Raw genomic sequence first — 20506 nt, 5'->3', positions numbered from 1 at the left:
AGATGCGCCTTTTGGAAGGTCGGAAGGTAGCACTTGAACCTGGAAGGACACGCCGTTGATGACGACATATTCTTGCGAATGCGACAAGAGAAAAAAAAAACAACGCAACTCCAAACTAGATGCAAATGGCGACGCAAATGAGCGATGACGAATCGCATTAGCGCTCAGTAAACACAAACAAAAGCCATCGACGCACATCATCGCAGACGAGGGTTTGTTTTTCAGTTTTCTTCTCGATTCACCATAAAACGAAATTTTGAGGCGCAAACAAAAAAAGAGTAAAGGTTCAATTTGCATCTTTCATCACGCCAAAAAGCGAATTGCGATTGATAGCTGACGGTGGGTGACGCTTTTTTTTCTTCTTCCTCTTCGGAGCATAAGATCGATATCATGTCTTTGGTTTTCACTTTTCAATATCCGGTTCAGTTGAAAAGGAAAAACATGAACCACGTTCGCTACAACCAGCGGCGAATGTCTCGAGCACCACCGTCGAACACCAACAAACGACAAAGCAGCAAATCAATCGTCACTGAAACCGGGTGGACGAAAAGCATGGATGGAAACGTTTGGAACGCTCCAGAACGTAGTGTGAAGCTAAAAATAGCGCGCAATTTCGTACGGGTTTTTGGCAAAATTTTTTCCATCTTGTTTTTTACTTGATGGCCCTCCGTGAGGCGCCTCCATGCCGTGTCCTGTGACCCCTTTCGGTTCGATGGAAAATGAGTTGGTACCGCCCGAAAGTGGTTCCGTTCGCTTGTTGGCGAATCTCTCGAGGCGTAGCTCGTAGTCACAGAGCGAAGGCGAAGCTTCCTGCTGACCCTCGTCAATGGAAAAGCAGAGCAGGAAGTTGGTTGGACAAAATAAAACCATCGCGAGGCTTTTCCGCTTCGGCTGCGAAGGAAAACGGGGGTGAAAGTTTACTTTTAAAATAACCGCCCGATCGGGCCGGTGATAGCGATACCGGCATGGGTTTAGAGTAGGAGAATGTTTTCTTTCCTTTACAAAGGGAATGGACGATGTTGGACAGCGATGAAGCTGGAATCGTCGCACTAGAGTGGTGCTCTGCCGAGAGTGCTGCGTAATTAAATTAACATGACAGACTGTTGAGACTGGCTTTGGCTACCGGGATAGGGTTGGAACGGTTTCTGATCGGCGCAGATACCTGCATCTCTTTGGGTCCAGCGGACATTACGACAACATTAAACATAGGGCATAGGGCACCTTACTCGGAGTCACTTCTATTCATCGACCATCCCGCTGACGGGTGTTGAATTCTATCGAGAGTTTTTGCTTCGTTTTTACGGAAAGAGAAATGTGCTAAATTTAGCTTACGATTATGCTAGCTTACAACAATCGGTCCGCTAGAACAATGGCAAAATAAACTAGGATGAGCCTACCCCATGTCACTGAAATACCACTTCGAACATCTTTAAATATCGCCCTCCAGCTCAAGCGCTCAAGCGCTATTTAATAACCCAACCGGTGCATGGGGGATTTATTTTTAGCAAAACCACTTTAGCGTCGATTAAGCTCCTTCCTCATCAATAAATCCCATCGGGCCGACATTTTACTGCCAGCGTGCACCAGCCAAAGGATGGAGTATTCGCCGTGTTCCGACTCCACCGTTGCACGTGGTTGGGCTTTGAGAGTTCTCGAGGTACGCGATTAAATAACGTTTAAAAAGTCGGTATCGATTCGCTGTGGCGTTCTGTGGAGTGGAAAACATTTTCTCCTACAGGTGGGTGCCGGAATGGGTGGCCATTCTCTTCCATCGCTGCTCTTCCGAGCGCAAATGTTTGTTTTAGACTTTTACGAAATTACGCTTGACGAAGGGTACGCCCTTTGGGTGGCAAACAATCCTAAATAGTAGCGCTACTATTTCATACGCTTATTTTAGCAGCAAATAAGCGCCACGGTCCTTTCTCAAAATCAGACATCACACGACCATTTTTAGGGATGAATATTACATGAACGTGTATCGTCTTCTCTCGGGGCTCTCTCTCTCTCTCGCCATAAGAGCATCAAAACAGTACACAAAAATAAACACCCGAAATTGATGGAGGAGCGGATGCTGCAAAACTGCCATACTAAATCAAGGATAATATGCATAAAATATAGAAAAGTTCAAAACGATGCTTTTGAGACAACCGAGAGGATGCTGCGGCGCAGAAAAGCAGCCCACGACAAACGCACGTAAAGCATGGCCAACTTTGCTCAGCTCGAACGTTTGATGGGTACGAAAAAAAAGATGTGCTCCCCTAACAAGATCCAGAGGGGTTGAGACGTTCCATCCTGCGTGAGGTCCTGCTTTTTTTTATGTCGCAAATGGACGCTCCACCGTTTCGTTTGGCAGTGCAGCAACCAGAGCGTGGTTTTGATTTTTCGTCAGCCTTTTCCTGGCCCGCTTCTGATGTCGCTAGCATTTCTCCATCGAAACGGAACAGCACGGAGGGTATTTTTAGCTTCACTAGCGCATCAAATTGACTGATATGTTTATATTTTCGTCTTTTTCCTTCGACTGATAAACAAGCTTAAAACAACAACCACCCCCCACCCTGACTGTGTCGCCCCCGAGTCCCGAGAAGTAGACATCCATTAATGGGCCCGAGGACGTCGGTCAGCCGGTCGAGAGTGGAGGCGAAGCGATTGGCAGGACATTTCCCTACAAAAGCTACAACGATCCGCTCCGGCACAAGGGCTTCCTTGAGATGCAAAACGCGCTGACGGTCTGCGTGAGGAGAAGATTTTTATCCTTGCACGACTCAATGACACCGCCCACGGTACGGTTTCGCTAGAGGGCATAGTAAAACAACGTGCCGCGCGGGAAGCCGGGTACTGGGTTTGGTTGTGTTTTTTTTTTCTTCCCTTTTTCTTTTGTTTTGCCCCCTTCACCCGACAGTGACCACGTTTTTGGGGTGGCTGCCGTCCGTGGCATAACACGCGAACGGTGGCAAACGTTCGGTCGGTTGTTTGCCGGAGGTGCGTGTTGTCGCTAAAATTATCAGACCGCAGGAGCGTACGCCGTCGGGACAGATTTGTTGAATGAAACAATGCCCATCCGAGCTGCGGATGAGTTCATTCAGCTTGAGACGGTTCGGTTTCGAGATGCTCGGTTTGCGAAGGATTACACAATGGCGTTAAGGTTGCTAATTATACATTCGATTACCGGCGAAGGGCGTGGATTCGTTGCGATGGGATTGAATCCCTCCGGGCCAATGTCGTGAAACGTGAGTAGCGTGGACGTGGTTGAAGATTGGTTTCCCCCGTTGGTCTTAACGGTGGCATCGGTAACACCAAACGGTCGTGGCCGGTTGCGTGAGCGCTTTCTTCACCAACCGGCAACAACTGGCCGTCTTACCGGCTCCTTCGAACCCTTTCTAAGGATCCGGCACGCACATATGCCCACCCGTTGCACAACCGTGCGCTATGGTGGAACTCGTGCACCGGACACGTATCCTGCACCGTCCGGAAAATGGAGGGAGGAAAACCGTGCTGGGGCGGAAACGAACCTCGAGCCGGGCGGCCGTTGACAACGAAGTGCGCCTGCAGGGTAGGCAACCCGCACGGCACGCCGAGAGTCGCCGCGTCGCTAAGCATCTGCGGCAACATGTGACAGACAGCTGGAGGCGCTCGGAAAAGGTACCTCCCGGGCGCTGGTAACTGCGATTGGAAAAGTGGAAGGAAAAACAATAACAACGTGGTGGTGGGAGAAAGAAAAAAGTGAATCGCTCACCGATCCTCAAGCAAACGCATTGCGACTCGTGATGAAACGCCCGCAGGGCTGGGGACGTAGCTAATTTTAAGCACCGAGATCATCACGCTCTGTACAATGTTCCTTTCCCCCTGGCGGATGGCAACATTGTGCCGTGTGTTGAGCGTGAGCACGCAGCAAACATGCCCAGGGATCGCTCGTACCGGGAAACGTTTCGCAGGAAGCCTATTGCTGGCGGAAATGTGGATGCGCTGCTGCTGCTGCGTGGTGGTTGGAAAATTTGTTTTCATGGAAAACGTCTCGGGTTTGAATACATCTTTTCGCAATTTGTGCGCAGCTTCGATAATTTCCCTTCACACAACGTGACAACGAGGAAATAACGCTACACTCGAGTAAACAACGAATATGAAACGTTGCCGATAATAAATTGCTAAAATAATTGCCAAACGCTCGGCGGAACCGGTAATGCGCTTGTACAATCTCTCAGTGTATGATTGCTTCTCTTGAAAGAAAATTGGCTCTAAATTATACAAACAGGCAAACAGTTCGCAATCTTAAAGCCACCCAGCGATAGAGCACCAAAAAATCACGGGGGTCGCTTGATTGAGCGGTGTTTGAAAAGCCAAATATAGCAACGGGCATTAATAGCGCCGAATGGCACGCCCTTGGTCGCGCCTTCTCGGTACTGGACGACATAAAAAAAGGGTCCTTTCTTTCCGACAAACGTCAAAACACGGATTGTGAATCGGATCGGACGGGTGTGGGGGCTAATTACATGCTGCGCTAGTCCCGGGTCGATGACTGCAGGTATGATACCACTACGTCGAAGCGGTGGTGACGCGCCTATTTTCCAGCCATTTTCGGGGCGTAATTGGAAACTTGCTGGCGGTCGCCATGGTAACACACGAGAGCATAAAGCATTACTCCGTCCGGAGAAATAGTGAAAGTGTATCATAATTCATCCACAAATTCGCTTCACCCACCATCAACCCATTAGTTGGTCTAGGTCGGGGAGCGTTAGTGGAAGATTTGATAGCAAATCGTCGGCCAAAAAGGGTTCTAGCTGAAATGTCCCGCAGGTCCCTGGTGTTCCTGGGGGCGTTCCAAAAAAAAAAGGATCTTCACTGATGAGTGTTTTATATCCTGGAATTGTCGAGTGAGTAAATTGTTTGTTATCTTCTCAATTTCAGCGTCTATCGTTAAATGGTAATCATTCTATGTAATGTTAAACCGAAAAAGGATGTAACAAGAATAAGTCATGATGCTCGAACGTTCGTCATGCCGGCTACAAACGGCATCCATCTCTTATATCAAGCTACGTTACGTGATGCAACGATGAGCAAACCTTAGCCAATTGAACGTGTCCGTCCGTGGAAGGCCACCAACGGGCAGATTTTCGTCCTTACACAACCCCACATTGGGCGGCACAATGCTCGACACTTGGCGCTGGTGTCATCAACCCCAACCGGTGTGTGTAACCAGCGTACGCCGGGTGCTTTCAGTCCGAGGTCGAGCGGCGTCCCGACGGCAGGTGAGAAAATAACAGGAGTCACCTTGGCGCCGGTCTAATGAGCAAACCTGGCACACCTTCACCGAGGCGCTCGGTTTATTGGCATTTATAAGGTGACATACCCGCGTGTGGGTCCCGTGGATTGACCTAATGTGCCGTTTGGAGGTGTTTCACGGTCACACACGCTCAACGCACCTCGAACGGTGTCCTTGAATGCGGCCTCGGGCCTCTCGGTTCTCCAAAATTAAACCAATGAAGCGGACGATTATTAGCGAATCACTTTCCGGGTTTGGGTACGCTTAGGTCGCGCAAACCGCATACGCGTTCACGTGCGTACGTGAGTGGCATGTCGATCGAGAGGATCCACCATCTCCACTCGTTTATTTGGCTACTTGATTTGAGAATGGGGGTTGTCATTTGACAATTATTAATCAGCCACCAATTTCGGATGGTATAAATAATTATCGCATGCAACCGACTGGCATCAGTCAGTGCCATTCGTCAGCAACAATTCGTGCTAGTTCCACTGCAAGCGGTGTACGATCAACTTCTATCAAAATGAATAAAATTGTAAGCACTTCGCCTTGGAAAGGGGTTAAATTGGTCCACTTTTAACATGATCTAATCGAGTGTGTGCGATTTTTCGTGAATTCTAGATGAGCCTGTTCGTGCTGGTCGCCATTATCGCCTTCGCCAGTGCCAAACCTCAACCGAAACCAGACGTCCTGGCGTACAACTTGGCTGGGGTACCGGTCGTGGCTGCTGCTCCTGCTGTCGCCAGCTATGCGACCGTCTACGAGCAAACGTTCCACGGTAACCTGGCACCAGCCTCATACGTTGCGTATGCAACCTACGACCCATTCGTGCCAACTCTGCCCGTGTCCGTCGGAGCACCCGTTCTGTTGAAAAAGTAGACCCCATCCGAGGGTAAATAAATGTGCTGTTTTTGAAATGTGATCAAACCAATGACGCCTTGATGGATTGATTCGTGATCGAGAGAGTCTCATTGACAAAGTTATGGTAGTTGTGTGAGTTCACCCGGTTGCGTCAAGGATTCGTTTATTGTTCGTGCGTTTGAAGCACCTTTTGGTGAGCCAACAAGCGTGGGATCAGTGTGATCGTGCATACGCTTGCATGCATTAAATATATTCCCACAAAACTCCGCAGATGGGACGAAATGTTTTCGATTGAAGATACCTGATGGGAAACATGAGCCGTGTTCTGCCCCGTGCAACATTCGTTAAAACTCGACACTGTGAAGCCAAAACCGCGGCCATCGTGCGAGGCGTTGTAGCATGCGCCGATGCAATGGGAATTTTTTCGCCATTTGAGATGCCGGAATGGGGTGGCTTCGCTAACGAGGAAAAATAATACACCCTTAGCCGCCATTGTATCAGGAAAATTGAGATGAGGGAAAGCGAATAACGTCATTGTGATTTGGCGCTTCGGAGGTACAGCTTCCGAGGTATGCAGAAAGCTTCAGGTGCCGAAGGATAGCTGGGTACTTTATTATATTACTGATTAACTCAAGCCGAGCCCTAGCTTCGTGTCGCTCGAGTTTCAAATACGTTAGCCATCCTTCATTTTAAGCACCCTATTCTGGGTTGTTCCCTTTCACCATGTAAAGAAGCTTTTACGTACGAAACGTATAAATACAATTCCGATAGCCTCCGGAGGGGAGGATTGTCCTGGAATTCGTGAGAAAACGCATGAAACGCAACAAACCCTGCTAATCAGGTGACAATAAATTAGCTAGCGCCGGTTGATGGATCGCTGATTAGATGGCCGCGTTCGCTCCACTCAGCAGATGAGTTTCGCGAAAAGGTCATCACGTCGCTACGGGCGATTTCTCGGATGCTTCGAGAACGGCCCGTTGTGTTCGCATTCGTCTCAGAAATTGTTGTTGAACGCCATTTGGCATTGGAGAGGCTGGATCCTTGTCGCAACCGGTGCTGACGGCGGTGCTAATGGGTGCTGATTTCCGCGGAAGAACCGCTTAACGAACTACGAGGAAACTCGACGAGGGCACAGCGAATGATGGACATTCCATCGTCCCGGGATTAGCGCTTGGGACCGAGCGCATGCCGTTCCGTGGATTTACCTCGAGAAATTCTTTGAAGTGCATCAACGGCTCTCCCGCTCGGTGGTTACTTTACGCCGAAAGCTGCAGGAAAAGGAAAGAAAACCGGCAAACGATTGTCTCCTGGGTTTGTGTACGATTTTGTGACCATTAACCGTGTCCGGGATCCTTGAAGCTGCTGCTTCTCGGTACGCCGTGGGACTGTTTTTGTTTGGCTTTCATTTATTTTATAGACGAAACCCATTCCAAGAAGTGCGCCCGTGTTGACAAGCATCACGATCGACTGACACCATCTGCCGGTGCCGGGCACGTACCGGTTTGGTCTGGCCGGAGTGATAAACACACGGACATGAAGCTGGAATGGTTGACGGTGTCGGTGGCAAAAAAAAACCGTCCCACTCTCCCAAAAGCCTTTACAGCCGGCGACGGAGAAAACTTTGACTGCCGTGACGTCAGGCTCAGAATCTGGTTACGATCGGTAAGGTCCGTCAGTAGTTTCGCAACCACCTAAGTAGAGCTTTCTTTACGGTGACTGGTTCTTGAGGGATCTTGGAAGGACTACCGTGACAAAACCAAAAAAATCTTAGACGAACCTGCCAGACTTTCCTTTGATGGTTAAAACGTGTTTGCCGGTCGTAAAGTGGGTGTTGCTTTGGGGAGTGGTTTGCGTGAATCTTTGAATAGCTTTTACGCTTGTCGTCGAAATGACTGCTTACATTGTGCGCGACGGCACTAAAACCGAATGGCGGTAGCGTCTTTCAATGTGTACATGCATAATTAACACACACGTACGCCCAGGGTGAGCTTTATTTTACGAGGTGTTGCTGGTGTTCGCTCAGCAAAGCAGTTACCCATACGATTCGGGCGGGTTTTGCATTTTTTAATAATGCGTCTTTTCGGCCCTTTACGATCGAGTGGAGCCGAAAAAGTTACCGGTTAAACGGGATGAGCGTTGAGCTTGTGTGGAAACCCATCCCCAAGTAGGCTATGCCTTGTAACAGCCTTGCTATAGTGTTACGTTACGTTTATGTGCTAGTGTTGTAGGGTTCAGGACGAAAGCTCCTGTTATTTTGCATAATGTTCCTAGTACATTAATACCATCCACTCACATTGTGACGGTTACGGTAATTGGAAAATGGTGTTATGATTGGAAATGATACTCTAACCTAAAGGCTTTTCCTCCTCCCGGATTGCCGTCGTTATGATTGCCGATGAAAGATAAACATACAGCTCGAGACCGGTTGGTTCAAAGTTCAAAGCGTTTACCCAAGAGTCCAAGGTTAGCCGAGCTAATGTCATCTAAAAACGTGAGCAGCTACCGCAGCGGCAACGTGTTTCCTAATTGACGCCGGAACTGCAGCTGGAAAGTTTCCATCGTTTCAGCCACGAACCTGGGTGCCTGGAAAATCGTTCAATTTTCCACTCGCTCAAGGCCACCGGGGGTAGGGCAAACCACGTGGGCGCATAAAAACACGCAAGCAGACCCAGCGATGGCAGGCGGAAGGAAGACCCTCGAAATAGGCCACGAGATCGTACGCTCGGGCATCGCTGACGGTGAACCAATTGTGTACCAGCACAACACCTCTCGCATCCGTCAAAAATACACAACAATGTAATGTTTTCAATAGATGAATCCCTAGAAATTTGCGTAGGAATTTCTTTTCGTCAAAAGCCCACCTAACTTACGGGCGAAATGCTGCATGACAATCGTCACGTACCAGGCGCCTCCATCGGGGTAAAGTAAAACCACACACAGCTACGCCGGCAGGTACGGTACAAAATTCGGCTGCGCGTTATTACGCATTCCCGGAGCCGGGGAAGCCCGAACCCGAATTCCCACCGACGCATTTGTCTGGGCAACCGTCTGCCAAGGACGGATCGGTGGCGGCGAGTGGGAGTTTTGCTCGCTGGAAGGACACCTGGAAAACTAGGCCAAACCATCCACCGAATGACGTCATAGTTTGACGTTACAAGTGTTCCGGTTGCGAGCCCGAGCCTGGAACTAGGAACAAGCCTCCTCGTTCCAGGGCAGCATTCGGGATGCTTGGCCTGTGGGTGTGGCTGAACCCGGATCAGCCGTCCCTTGCGTTCTACGGGGGATAAGCCCGGAAACAGGAGCAAGCAAACATCGCCAGCGTAGGCTCGAACGTGGATCGAACGCGAAACAGAACGCCACCACCGGTCGGGATGAAGTGCTTTCCGGAAGCAGGACAAGAAAATCTAGGTCAAGCGTCGACTGCATCCATTTCGCGTCCCGGTTTCGGTGCGTCGTCGGCCAGTGGGTCATCTATCTTTCGGAATGGTTCCTCGGCACCGGAGGCAGAGTGTTAGTTTCGATGCTTATTTAACGGGAGCGCTGGGTTGAGCCGTTGGCTACGTGCGCTCGCTTACATCATTCACGTGCTTTGAGAACGGGGTCTCGAAGTGAACGAAGTGCCCTTTTTTCTCTGTGAGAGACGATTGTCAACCCCAGCGGACCGGGATGACGGATTGTTTTGTTTGGTTTGCACCACGTCCGGGCGTCCGTTGTTCTGGCGGTGGGAACCTTTTATTCTTTCTCTTCCGTTTGGCTTTCCACTCGGGAAGGTCATTCCGCCCCACCGAAGCTAATCGCAAAGTCAGCATCCGAGCTTTGGGATTTTCACCATTCTAGGACGGACCGACAACTCTCACTCAAAACCGCCCAAGGACGAGTGCCTGTGCGAGGGAATGTATTCGAACGGATTTAACCTACTTTCCCAAGGACGAAAATGGGACTAATTCTACCGCCTCGGTTGTGGCCTTAGCCGCTGACAAATGGCACCAGATGATGATGGAGCTTTCGTTTTTCGGGGTTCATGGGGACGTGAGCGTCTCCGCGTGACCCAAGAATGATTTGGGTTTCGGCACCAATCCATCTTCCCGCAAATGTTAGCGTTGCCAAAAGTGCTTGTTGCGTCACGCAATCGCACACCATTAGTTCGCCTAAACAGCTTCATCACCGGCACCTCATTGGTGGAGCGTTAAATGTTTAATTAAATAAGATCTCAAGTGCGGATCGCGCTGACAACACGCCGGAACAACCGCACCTCGGCTCGGTAGCTCCTTTTTCTCGGAACTAATCCACGGAAAAGCTTACTCAGACCTTCGCCCTTCACGGTATAGGTGTTGGCGTGTCGCGGAAGGAAAACCCGCCGAAGCGTACGATTCGCGGGAATGGTGGATTTATTTCTTACACCACGAGTAGAAGCGGGACAGCTGACCTTTTGTTGCATTAGTGGGAATTTTCATATTGAAATTCGATTTCTGTACTACGGGTTTGGTAAGCAAAACCACCGCGGTGTCAACATTGCCCATTTGCCACTTAACATGCCCTCACTGGAAAATGGGATAAAATTCTAGTGAATCGATCAATTGTTGCTCGAAAATTGAACGTCTTTCGATATGAATACAATTATTTTTGCCTCTCAACACCTCTCTTCTCGTGTGTCACAATTCGAACGTTTAGCAACGTGAGCGGGCATTGTCCAACCGTGTTATGGTTCTTAGAAACAAAAAGGACCCCTCTCCTGTGCAAACGGGCTGTTTTCTCCCGCTTTACGCTAACAGCCGCATCGTTTGAACTTGTTAGCCAAATGACCAGCCAAATGAAAACGTGCAATCTGCAATGTGCACGCCGCGCGCAAATGCACCCTACTATCCTAGTGATAGTGAAAGGAACCGGCTCTCAAGATGACTCTCACCGGCGCCGACGGTTGCCGGCAAAGGTCGGTGGATCAAATTGGATCAAGGTCACGTTTGTCGTGGCAAATTAACCATCGTCAGTACCACACCATTATTCCGGACGGCACGGGCTGTCCATCCGGACGGCGAGCACTTGGACCGGACATCCCTTCGCTTCGTTACGCTCAGCTCCGCGACCACCGCAAGAGATCGAAGGTCACGTGGAAAAGGACCACCCCCTGGCCAGCTGGCACGCTGTGTCCGTGGATGACTTCGGCGTCATTTCCGGACCAACCGAAGGCATCGCGTAGATGGCTCCCGTGTAAAGCACATTTTTCACATTTAGCGTTTATTCGCACAGAATCATCTGGCAGGTGGTGGGTTTTGCTCTCTCTCTCTCTCTCTCTCTCTCTCTTTTGCTAGCTTGAGGGTTCCATTCTTATCACCAGTTTTGAACAACTGTCCCTGAAGGTCAGCCCTCGCTTGGTTGGTGCGTCTTTTCTTATCCCGGTGCCGTTCCGGGCGCGTGGTTTTCTAGGCGCAATTTATTTATGTTTCACGTCGTCCACCCGAAGGCCAATCTATACTCGTTACCGGTCGAGACTCGGCGAACAAATGGAGGCCGCCGGACGCTGGGCTACCCTCCATTACGGTAGCCATTGTTTATCGTCCGAGGTTTGCCGGCTGTTGTCGTTATCAGAGCATGTCGGGGCTCGAAAACTGGTGGGCTGTGAGAGAATGTAGCCCCGTGGCGCTTTGGTGGGCAGATCTCGCAATGGGATTGGCAAATAGAAATCGTAACGCAACCAAAGCCCACAAATAGACACAATATCCCGGCATGGCCATCTGTGCCATGTCACTGGTTTTAGACCCGCAGTGGAAGGAATATCTGTGGATGATACGCTTGGGATTCGAATTATGATTCGAAGAAGCACAGCAGAAGATAACGGTTCGAGGGAATCTACTGCGGTCTGCCTTTGATGCTTCTTATCCTGGGTTGCACGACCTCAGTAGGCGGTGAACGGAGTGATTTTTAATCACCTCCGTGGTCCGAAAGTCGGGTCTCCAAGCTGCTGTTGCTGTGCATTTGTACGGCATAACTCAACGGAAGCAATTTTCCAGCGATAAGCTGAAGGAAACGCTGCATAAATTAACGCTCGGATAAAATAACACAATGTTGCTTTGGAAATACATACCTTCGGGCGCAATCAATATGCCGACGCGGAAGAAATACACCCGAGATGCTAAACGCAAAATTCAAACAGAAGCAGCCTAACTACGGCGTGGGTTTTCGCTTGCAATTTGTCTTAACGAGAGTGTTTAGAGGAGAAAACACCACAAACACCGCAGTGGGACTAACGCCTCTCACTTCCCTAGTGGCCCATTCGTTGGACCAGCTTGACAAGTTCAACCTCGCGCAATCATTCAACCTGGAACGTTTCTTGCTGACCGTGCTCCGTGAGTCACGTGTCGGTGTGCGGCGTGAAAAATCGTCACCACGCGACCAGCGAAGCCCAGCGGCACGGGTCGCAAGATGCTATTTATAAACGAGGCGTCTTCCAAACGCCCTATCGAATTGTGGTTTTTTCGCCCTCATAATTGTGCACGTTATCGCTATGTTTTGTTGAGAATTTTGACCATTTCCCAACCCCGCTTACAGTGAACCCACTTTTGTTGGGGTTTCCACCCGATAAGATCGAAATGATTGCCGATTGCTTTTGGGAATGTCAACCGGGCCCTATCGAGGGTATTGTGTCACGCTGTGGTCGGCGCTGTGGGCAGCATTTTAAATAACGTTTGCGTTTCGGCATCATTCTGCGTGACGTTGGGTTCTCGTGCGTTGCGATAGAAGCGTTTGGGATTAGCCGAACCGGTTTGTGGTTTGTTTACGGAATTAGAGAGTTTACTCGTAGGCGCACGGTACCTCGTAATGCACAGAAATCGATAGCATGGTCGAGAGAACGAGTCCCCGAAAAGCTCATTGTTGTTGCATCATTCAAAATCGGCATGATGCAATATGATGGCAGGATCGTTGGTTTGCCATATCCTTGGATTAAGCATGGTTCCGGTGATGCAATGCACATAATCCCAATTCAGGGTTGACCGCCGTTTACCAAATCCTATTTTAGACGACGTACCTCAATCAGATAAATGAACATAACAGCTTAAATATAGCTTTGGCTGTTTAAAATTGTCTTATCAATGCCACAGCATGATCTAATCACGGCACCATTGAGCAGGGATATTAAATAGCAAGCACACTCATTCCGGGAAGCCTGCCTTAAGCTTATCATTCGGACGGTAAAGGAAATGTTTCCATTGCCCATTGCACGGTCTTCGAGCACGGATGTTTTACCGTACCGGGCGTGTTAAATAAACATGCATGACCCCGTTCGCAGCATCGGAGGAAATACCTTCTGCAAATATTGAACAAACCGCCGGGAATGGTGCGTGTCAGCAGTCGATCGAGTAATTGGTTGGGTCACCGCTTATCATTAAACTCGCTACGTTCCGGGGCAGGTGAAGAATGCAACGGGTTAACCGAGCATTCCGGCACATTCCGGCCCAAATGGAGGTCAGTTCTGTCGTCATCGAGCAGCGGGATTTGCTTCTACCGCCGGGTTGTAGTGTGTTGGGGCAAGCGCATTGCAATCGATGACGTAGATGGATGCATTTCGGCTCTCGAGAATCGTCGGGTCGGTTCATATCATGGTGTTTGACGACAGCACGTACCGGGAAATGAATATAAAAAACTATGACATATAATTGGTTATAATGAAATTGATTAGTAAAATCATGTCCTTTTAAAATATGTTCATCAATGTCTGTAATGTATTATCAACAGCTATTTTTTACATTATCAATAATTCATTCTCAATATCAATCAATTGAATCAATTCAATATCAATAAAAAAGCTCCATAAATGCACTCGTACCCTTGTTGATTAATTATTTAAATTAAAATTATAAGCCTTCACACCCATGTTTCTCATCCACTCCCATAGCATTTCAAAGTGCCACTTTAATTTTTTTTCTCCTTTTCTATACCATGCCTCCAGCTCACTCTCACCTCACCATTGAATGAATTCCCAACAGCAAACGACGAAAATGGTGGGAACGCGTCGGTACCAGGCGAACAGGAAGGAGCCCATCGTTTGCTAACATTCCACGCGGCCACGACCGTACCAGCGTGCGTGAGTGTGTACGCGCGTGTTCCCACCCATCGACGTGCCCTGCACGACCGTGGCCACATGATGGCGGCCTGTTGCCCATTGCGTCACCGGCATCGAACGCGAGCGCAATAACAAAGAGCGCCGAAAGACGAGATGGCGAGAGAAGTAATGGACACAAAAAAAAAGCCGGCGCTCACTCCGGTTTCGGGCATGCCCGCGTCGGTGTTCGCGTGTGCGCCTGTGTGCACCCGCGCCAGGGGTTGACCGTATGTGCCGGCGTGGTGCATCGGTACGGTACGCGGCCATCACACAGCCCGGGTGGACTCGAATGCGCCGTCGTCGGAGACCGCGGTGCCGTTTCGGAATGCGCACGAGTTCCACCGTGAACAGGCTCGCAGGAGCGTACCCGTATCGGGACCGGTACCACACCGGTGGCCTGCCATCGGGACATCGCCCTAACGCGCGCATCCGGCCATCCGGTTATGGATGTCGGTTGCCGGCGCATTCGCGGTGACGGCACAATTTCTGGGGTGGTTTGCGTGCTCGGAACCGTGCGAGCGTGTGCCTTTTCTTTTTTTTTTTTGGCGCCAACATTCGCGCAGGGCTGCCCCAGTTGCCGTAAAGGTCAATGGCCCCTTTTGGTGCTGTGGTCGTGTGTGTGTGTGTGTGGGTGTCGCAACGACCTGTTGCAGGGCGTGAATGCACCAACGCGGAAGATGCAACGATAAAATCGTTACCCACTGCTAAATGACAACCCACGATGGGGACGCAGCTGTGTGTGAGTGTGAGTGAGAAGGCAAAAAAAAAACCCTTGAAGGAGTTATCTGTTGTTTCGTTCGGGTTGGCGCAATCCTTTGCACTCGTGTTGCTACTTTCGTGGGGAAATGCGGAAAAGCGGAAAAGCATCCTTTCATATGCTCGTGCGCTTAAAATAGCTCCCCGACCGAGGGAACCACAGACACGGGCGGTTCTTTTATCGGTTTAAACTTCCCGCCAGGATGGGGCTGCATTCATATCGATCATCTCGAGTGGCGCGTTGGAGTTGGGGATTCACAGGGCCACAACAGTGGCAGCGGTTTATTAAACCTTCCGGGCGGGCGTACAATGGAAACGATAAAGATGTGCAATCGCGTAAATGCACTTGGCCCCCCCCTCTTGGGTATTCCCAGCTTCCGTGGGAATGGCATCAAAGCGGGATTTCCCGGATTTCCCACCGGCGTGTGCACAATGTTATATCGACAGCATATCCAGGCATACCGGCCAGAAGGTACCGATGGCGCGGTGCTCATAAATAAACTTAATACGAATGCGAATGTTTACGATCCACCTTCACGAGGGGGTTAGGGAAGTGCACATTTTACGCCCCCATCGGTTCCATCGGGAAATGGAAAATCCCGTTTACCCCGTTTAGGATGCAGAGTGGAGTTTAGCTTTGAATCTGGGCCACGAGGCTCATCCATCCGGCTTCCATAATAGGTTTATGTTGCGCGTGGAAGCGAGCCTATTGTTGTGTCTGATAGCACGAGTGTTTCTTAAAACTCGCCTGCCAGAGAATGAAACAACGATGCACGGTAAAATAATCACCGTACCTGTCTGCTACAATGGATGCACCCAACTCTTAACGAGCCGCTGGTACCCGAGCTTCTCGGATCAACGTTTAGCGTTTGCAAACACTGACCCACTCGTCCTGTCGTCATTCTACGCTTCACGTGCTGGTCTGGCGTCAAACCAATGAGCTGCGAAATGGCGCACCGGCCCCCTCGTTACGCCACTTTCAATTCGTGTGGTTCCTTCCTGGACCGAAAATGGACACATCGCAGCGTGAGTGCACGTGAGCCTGCCCAAAAGGTCACACGTTCGATCGATCGAAGCGTGGTGCACCGTTTGCGAGAAAAGTTCCGGGAGCCAGCCGGTTTCGATTTCCCTCCCCCCCAATGTGGCTTGGGAAGTCGGGTTCACCTTTGAACTTTATCCGAACAACTGAAACACCGGCTGGGCTGGGAGATGGAAAATAAAGTTCACTTTGTGCTCGGTGCAGCACGATCTGATCCATTGGATGCTGTGTAATGGCGCTGCGGCGCTAAAGACAATCGCTGCTTTAATGGGAAAGTGATGAGTTTGTGAGGGGGTGTGCATTATGCAGGCGGGTGTATGCACCTCCCGCTCACAAAACGCCCGTCGATAAAATGTCAATCAAGCGAGTTGTGCGGCGAGTTAATGGGAATGTAATTGAGTTAGCTGCACGGTTAATGTAAAACAACGCATCTCTTTCGGAAAGCATGCCGCCATCTCTCGTATGCCTTTGGGAACGGCGTTTTAAACACATTATGCTCATGCACTGCTGATAAGGGCATAATTTTCAAACAATGCAAACTTATTTTTAGCGTTGACCGAACCAACCGTTCCGACCTATCTCGAGCGATGAAAGTTTTCAAGCCAACGGACAACGGTTTCCTCAAAAGGTGAAACAATCTAGTTTTCCATGGCTATTACGCACGGTGTCGGGGAAAAGCGATCAAGTGACTGTATGTGTCTATGTGTGTGCTAGAAAGAGAGAGAAAGAATAAGAAAGAGAGAAAAAAATACAGATGACAAAAAAAAGGGCAAGAGATTAACGCAAGTTGCCCCTATCATGGTGTGTGCAGCTCAAACAAGTAGGGTTGCAAGTTTCGGGATCGATATTTCCACGTCCACGTTGACAACGCCGACAGAATGGAAGGTCAGCTGCCTTTCATTAAACGAGCCACACGCCCATCGAGCGAGTTGATAATTTCCTGGAAGTGGTTTTGATAAAATTCACCCCTTATCCCAAACACGTGCGCGATGGGGTGGTGATTTTTGGTAACCGGTTTTTATAATTAGAACGCCAATTTTAATAAGCGATGCAAAAATAGCACCACCCGTGATTTAATTACGGCATCGGCTCCAACCTGGCCACCCCAAAACAACCACGCACGCGAAAACAGGACACGTAAGCAATGGATGCGCCAGCAAACGCCGTTTGTGTTTCCAACCCTATAAATAGGCTAATTTGAAGCTTAACGCATTGGTTGGCATGTTATCGGCGTTGTCTTTATTGGTTACGGGGGTTGTTGTTGTTTTTTTTTTTTGGCAGAATACACCCCAAACTGGACGGACTTTGGTGTATTTTTAGTCTCATCCCACCCATTTGCCGGTTCGTGGGAAGACGCACACAAACACACAGGACAGGGTGGTGCACCTATCGCGCGGCAGGATCTTTTAATAGTGTCCCGAAGACTGACGGTGGGAACGATGACGATGTCGGCACATATGTGGTACGGTTTCGGAAGCAATTAAGCTCAAATCATGCACCGCCGATCGGCGGACACGACACGTCGGTGGGCTGTGAAGGGAATATAATAATCCACCCGCGTCACCTGGAACCAACCTCCCTGCGAAGAGAAAGCTTGCCGCACATGGTTCCCGGGGTTTTCCGGCAGCATAATAATAGCACACTGTTTGCATAAGGTGCCGATTACTAATGAGCTAATGGGCGGCTCGGTTAATCAGCCGTGACGCACACTCTCGCACGTCAATTTTGATCGGTGAAATGTTCGGAATCGGGCGAAGATGAGCTTATCACTCGAGGTCTCGTGTAGGCAAACTTCCAGCTTCCAAGCTGCTTTATTCGCAAGCTGAATGGATTCATTTCCTGCGATTTAACGACCGCACTTGTTCGAAAGGGAAATTAACTCCCCCTTGGGTTGATTCGTTCAGCTGATCGAATTGTGAATGGGTTTTCACTTTAACCGCGGAAATTGCTGCTCAGCCTTTTAGCCGATCTTCACCACCACCACCACCACCACCATAAAAAGGCCCCCTTTAACCGGGTGGTGAATTGAAACGATCAAATATTTACACACATCATCCCCGACTGCGAAGGGCAATGAGCAGAAAAAGGCCAATCCGGATCCAATGATTACCGGTGGGATTTCTCGGGAGCCTGCTGATCGGTTCGCTCGAAATCAAACGCCCGAATGCGAAGCCATGCAAGATGTAAGTAAGCTGCCTGCTTCCCAGATCCGGCTTTGAGCAAGCGGATATATTGGGTGTGCCCTCGGTTTTGGGGGTGGGTTGCCGATTTTCTTCACATTTCCCTCGCATTGTTTCACTCACCGCGAATAAAAACGAAGCATATTTTAATCATACCCAGCCTCGAACTTTCGCACACCGTTAGAGGCAACCGGCGCACCGATCCGGTGGGAAAAAGTTTTTCTTTCGGTAAGAAAATTAATTTTTCAAAGCTTTTCACCTGCCGGATTGGTACCAGGATACCGGCACCACCACCAGGATACCGGCAAACAAAGAAAAAGGCAACTTTCCGGTGCTTTGGTTCATGTTTTGTTGGCTGTGTGTGTGTGTGGTTTGTTCGTTTCGTTGCGAATTTGATTTGTTTCAGCTCGTGTGGTTAAGACGGGATTGGGTTTCGGTTTTTTGTTTTTTTTTATCTTCCTTCGACCCCTCGGCAGGGTCTGCATAATTCAACGCCAACCCCCAGGGCGAAGTGAATCGAAGCAGCCTCTGACGTCGCGTGGATGCACTCTGCCTGGAAATGGAAACAATTTAAATTCAAATCTAACGCGCATCGCAGCAACCCGTGCGGTTTCTCTTGCGGGGACGGTAACCTTCCTTTTTCTACTAATCGTGGGTGTTTCCCTCACCAATTTTGGGGCTTTTCGGAGAGGGAAGCTTTCGTAGGCCGTCGGTGAGGATGTGAAATCGGATTATAAAAGCCACTTGCGGGCGTCTGGAAAGGCATCAGTTTCGACAACTTCACCGTTTCACCTGCAAGCACCATGGCAGCTTCATCCACCTACTCGGTACGCACCACCAGGACACTTTGCGAAAGGATTAAAGAGTAAATGGTTTCTCTCACCCCATTCTGGTAGCTTTTCCAGTTCGTCCTGGTCGCGGTTGTGGTCCTGTTTGGTTCCACCGCGGTCGAAGCTGGTCTCGGGGCGCCTCTAGTAGCGGCTCCTTTAGCAGCCCCCGTTGTGACCGCTGCTGCCTACACCCTACCCACCCAAGGAGTCCTTCGAACGGCTTACAACCAAGTGGTGGGTCGCAGCTACGCTCCGTCGTTCGTTCCGCTTGCAACTTCGTTGGCTTACACCGCTCCAGCTCCTCCGGTGGTGGCTCCCGTTGTGAGGGCCCTCCCTACGGTGTATGCCGCTGCCCCACAGCTCGTTGCCGGTCCTGTCCTTAAGACGGTCCGTACCTACGCGGCTCCACTTGCCGTTGAAAGTCCGGTGGCAGCTTTGACCTACGCCGCACCAGCCGTTGCACCCGTCGTACGAGCCGCTTCCGTTCCAGTGCCAGCCTTTGCACCATCTGTGTACGCAGCCCGTCTTGCTCCGGCTCTTCCAGCTGTTGGAGTAGCTCCAGCTCAAGCCACTCCAGGAGTCATTGAGGCTCGTGCAGCTCCAGCACCGGTTCCAGCACCCGCTCCAGCTCAACGTGCCTTCGTAACGGCATTTGGTTCGCCTGACGGAATCCAGCTGGTTGGAGGTAGCAACCCAGCCTTCGAAGGACCAGCCCTTGCCGGTGTGCCTTCGAATGTCGATATTGCACGAGCAGCTCCCGGAGGACAACCGGGACAACCAGCTGGTCGGTCAGCAGCACCAGCACCAGTTGCTCCAACCCCCGAGACCTTTGGAGTCCCACAACAAACGCCCTTCAACGAGTACGGCCTACCAGTGTCGGCTCCCGTCAATCCTTAAAGCCACTCCGGTTGAAGCCCATTGACGCATTTCCGGTCCCAAAACCGATCGCTACCAGTGTACCTACCTACCATGGAACGTTAGAATAAATTCACAGTAACTCGCAACTCAGCACGGGTCGTCATTATTGTGTGCTTTCTGCGAACGGTCCCAATTAGCGGGATGTGTTCGGCATGTGACAACCAAAGCCGGAAGCCTGAACCGACCATTAATTGCACGCTGTAAATTAACCCCTTCGCGGGAACCATACACCGAGGTGAAAGTATTGGGTGCAGTGGTTAAAAATAGCTCACCACCGGTGGAAAAGAATCCCACATCCTGCCTGTTCTCGCACGCTGGAGCTTTTTGTTTTCAACCCAAAAATGGAAACAATTTCTTGCCTCCAATCTGAACCTTTCTTTCTGGTAATGGTTGGAGTGGTGTCATTTTTCGAATTCTCCGCCAATTGTGTGTGAGTCAGCACGTTTCTTTTCGGTTCGTTCCGACCTGGAACCCACGGCAAGTACGTTTGCCATCCTACGTTCTGTGGCGGCGCCCACGTGCGGTAAACCGACCCAGCTGAAGGACTGTTTCCCAAGCTCACATTTT

The 20506-nt window shown here is 50.1% G+C and overlaps 2 protein-coding genes across 2 annotated transcripts; both read left to right on the top strand.

Annotated features, from left to right (window-relative positions):
• The first annotated feature begins 5780 nt into the window (after window positions 1-5780).
• On the top strand, window positions 5781-6172 carry LOC128724704 (uncharacterized). The gene is made up of 2 exons (XM_053818426.1): window positions 5781-5792; window positions 5879-6172. Exons 1-2 carry the CDS (start codon window positions 5781-5783, stop codon window positions 6134-6136), a joined length of 270 nt encoding a protein of 89 aa, XP_053674401.1. The 3' UTR covers window positions 6137-6172.
• A 12816-nt stretch (window positions 6173-18988) lies between these two features.
• Window positions 18989-19936, top strand: LOC128726951 (nematocyst expressed protein 3-like). The gene is made up of 2 exons (XM_053820800.1): window positions 18989-19018; window positions 19088-19936. Exons 1-2 carry the CDS (start codon window positions 18995-18997, stop codon window positions 19916-19918), a joined length of 855 nt encoding a protein of 284 aa, XP_053676775.1. The 5' UTR covers window positions 18989-18994; the 3' UTR covers window positions 19919-19936.
• The last annotated feature ends 570 nt before the right edge of the window (window positions 19937-20506 follow it).

This window comes from Anopheles nili, chromosome 3, assembly GCF_943737925.1.
Source record: "Anopheles nili chromosome 3, idAnoNiliSN_F5_01, whole genome shotgun sequence".
Taxonomy (NCBI): Eukaryota; Metazoa; Arthropoda; class Insecta; order Diptera; family Culicidae; genus Anopheles; species Anopheles nili.
This window is presented reverse-complemented; position numbering and strand designations above follow the sequence as displayed.

Excerpts from the sequence above, each read along its gene's own strand:
- LOC128726951 (XM_053820800.1), top strand. The coding sequence starts at position 18,995 with ATGGCAGCTTCATCCACCTACTCG. Across the intron at positions 19,019-19,087 it reads CAGCTTCATCCACCTACTCG|CTTTTCCAGTTCGTCCTGGT; the intron begins GTACGCACCACC and ends CCATTCTGGTAG.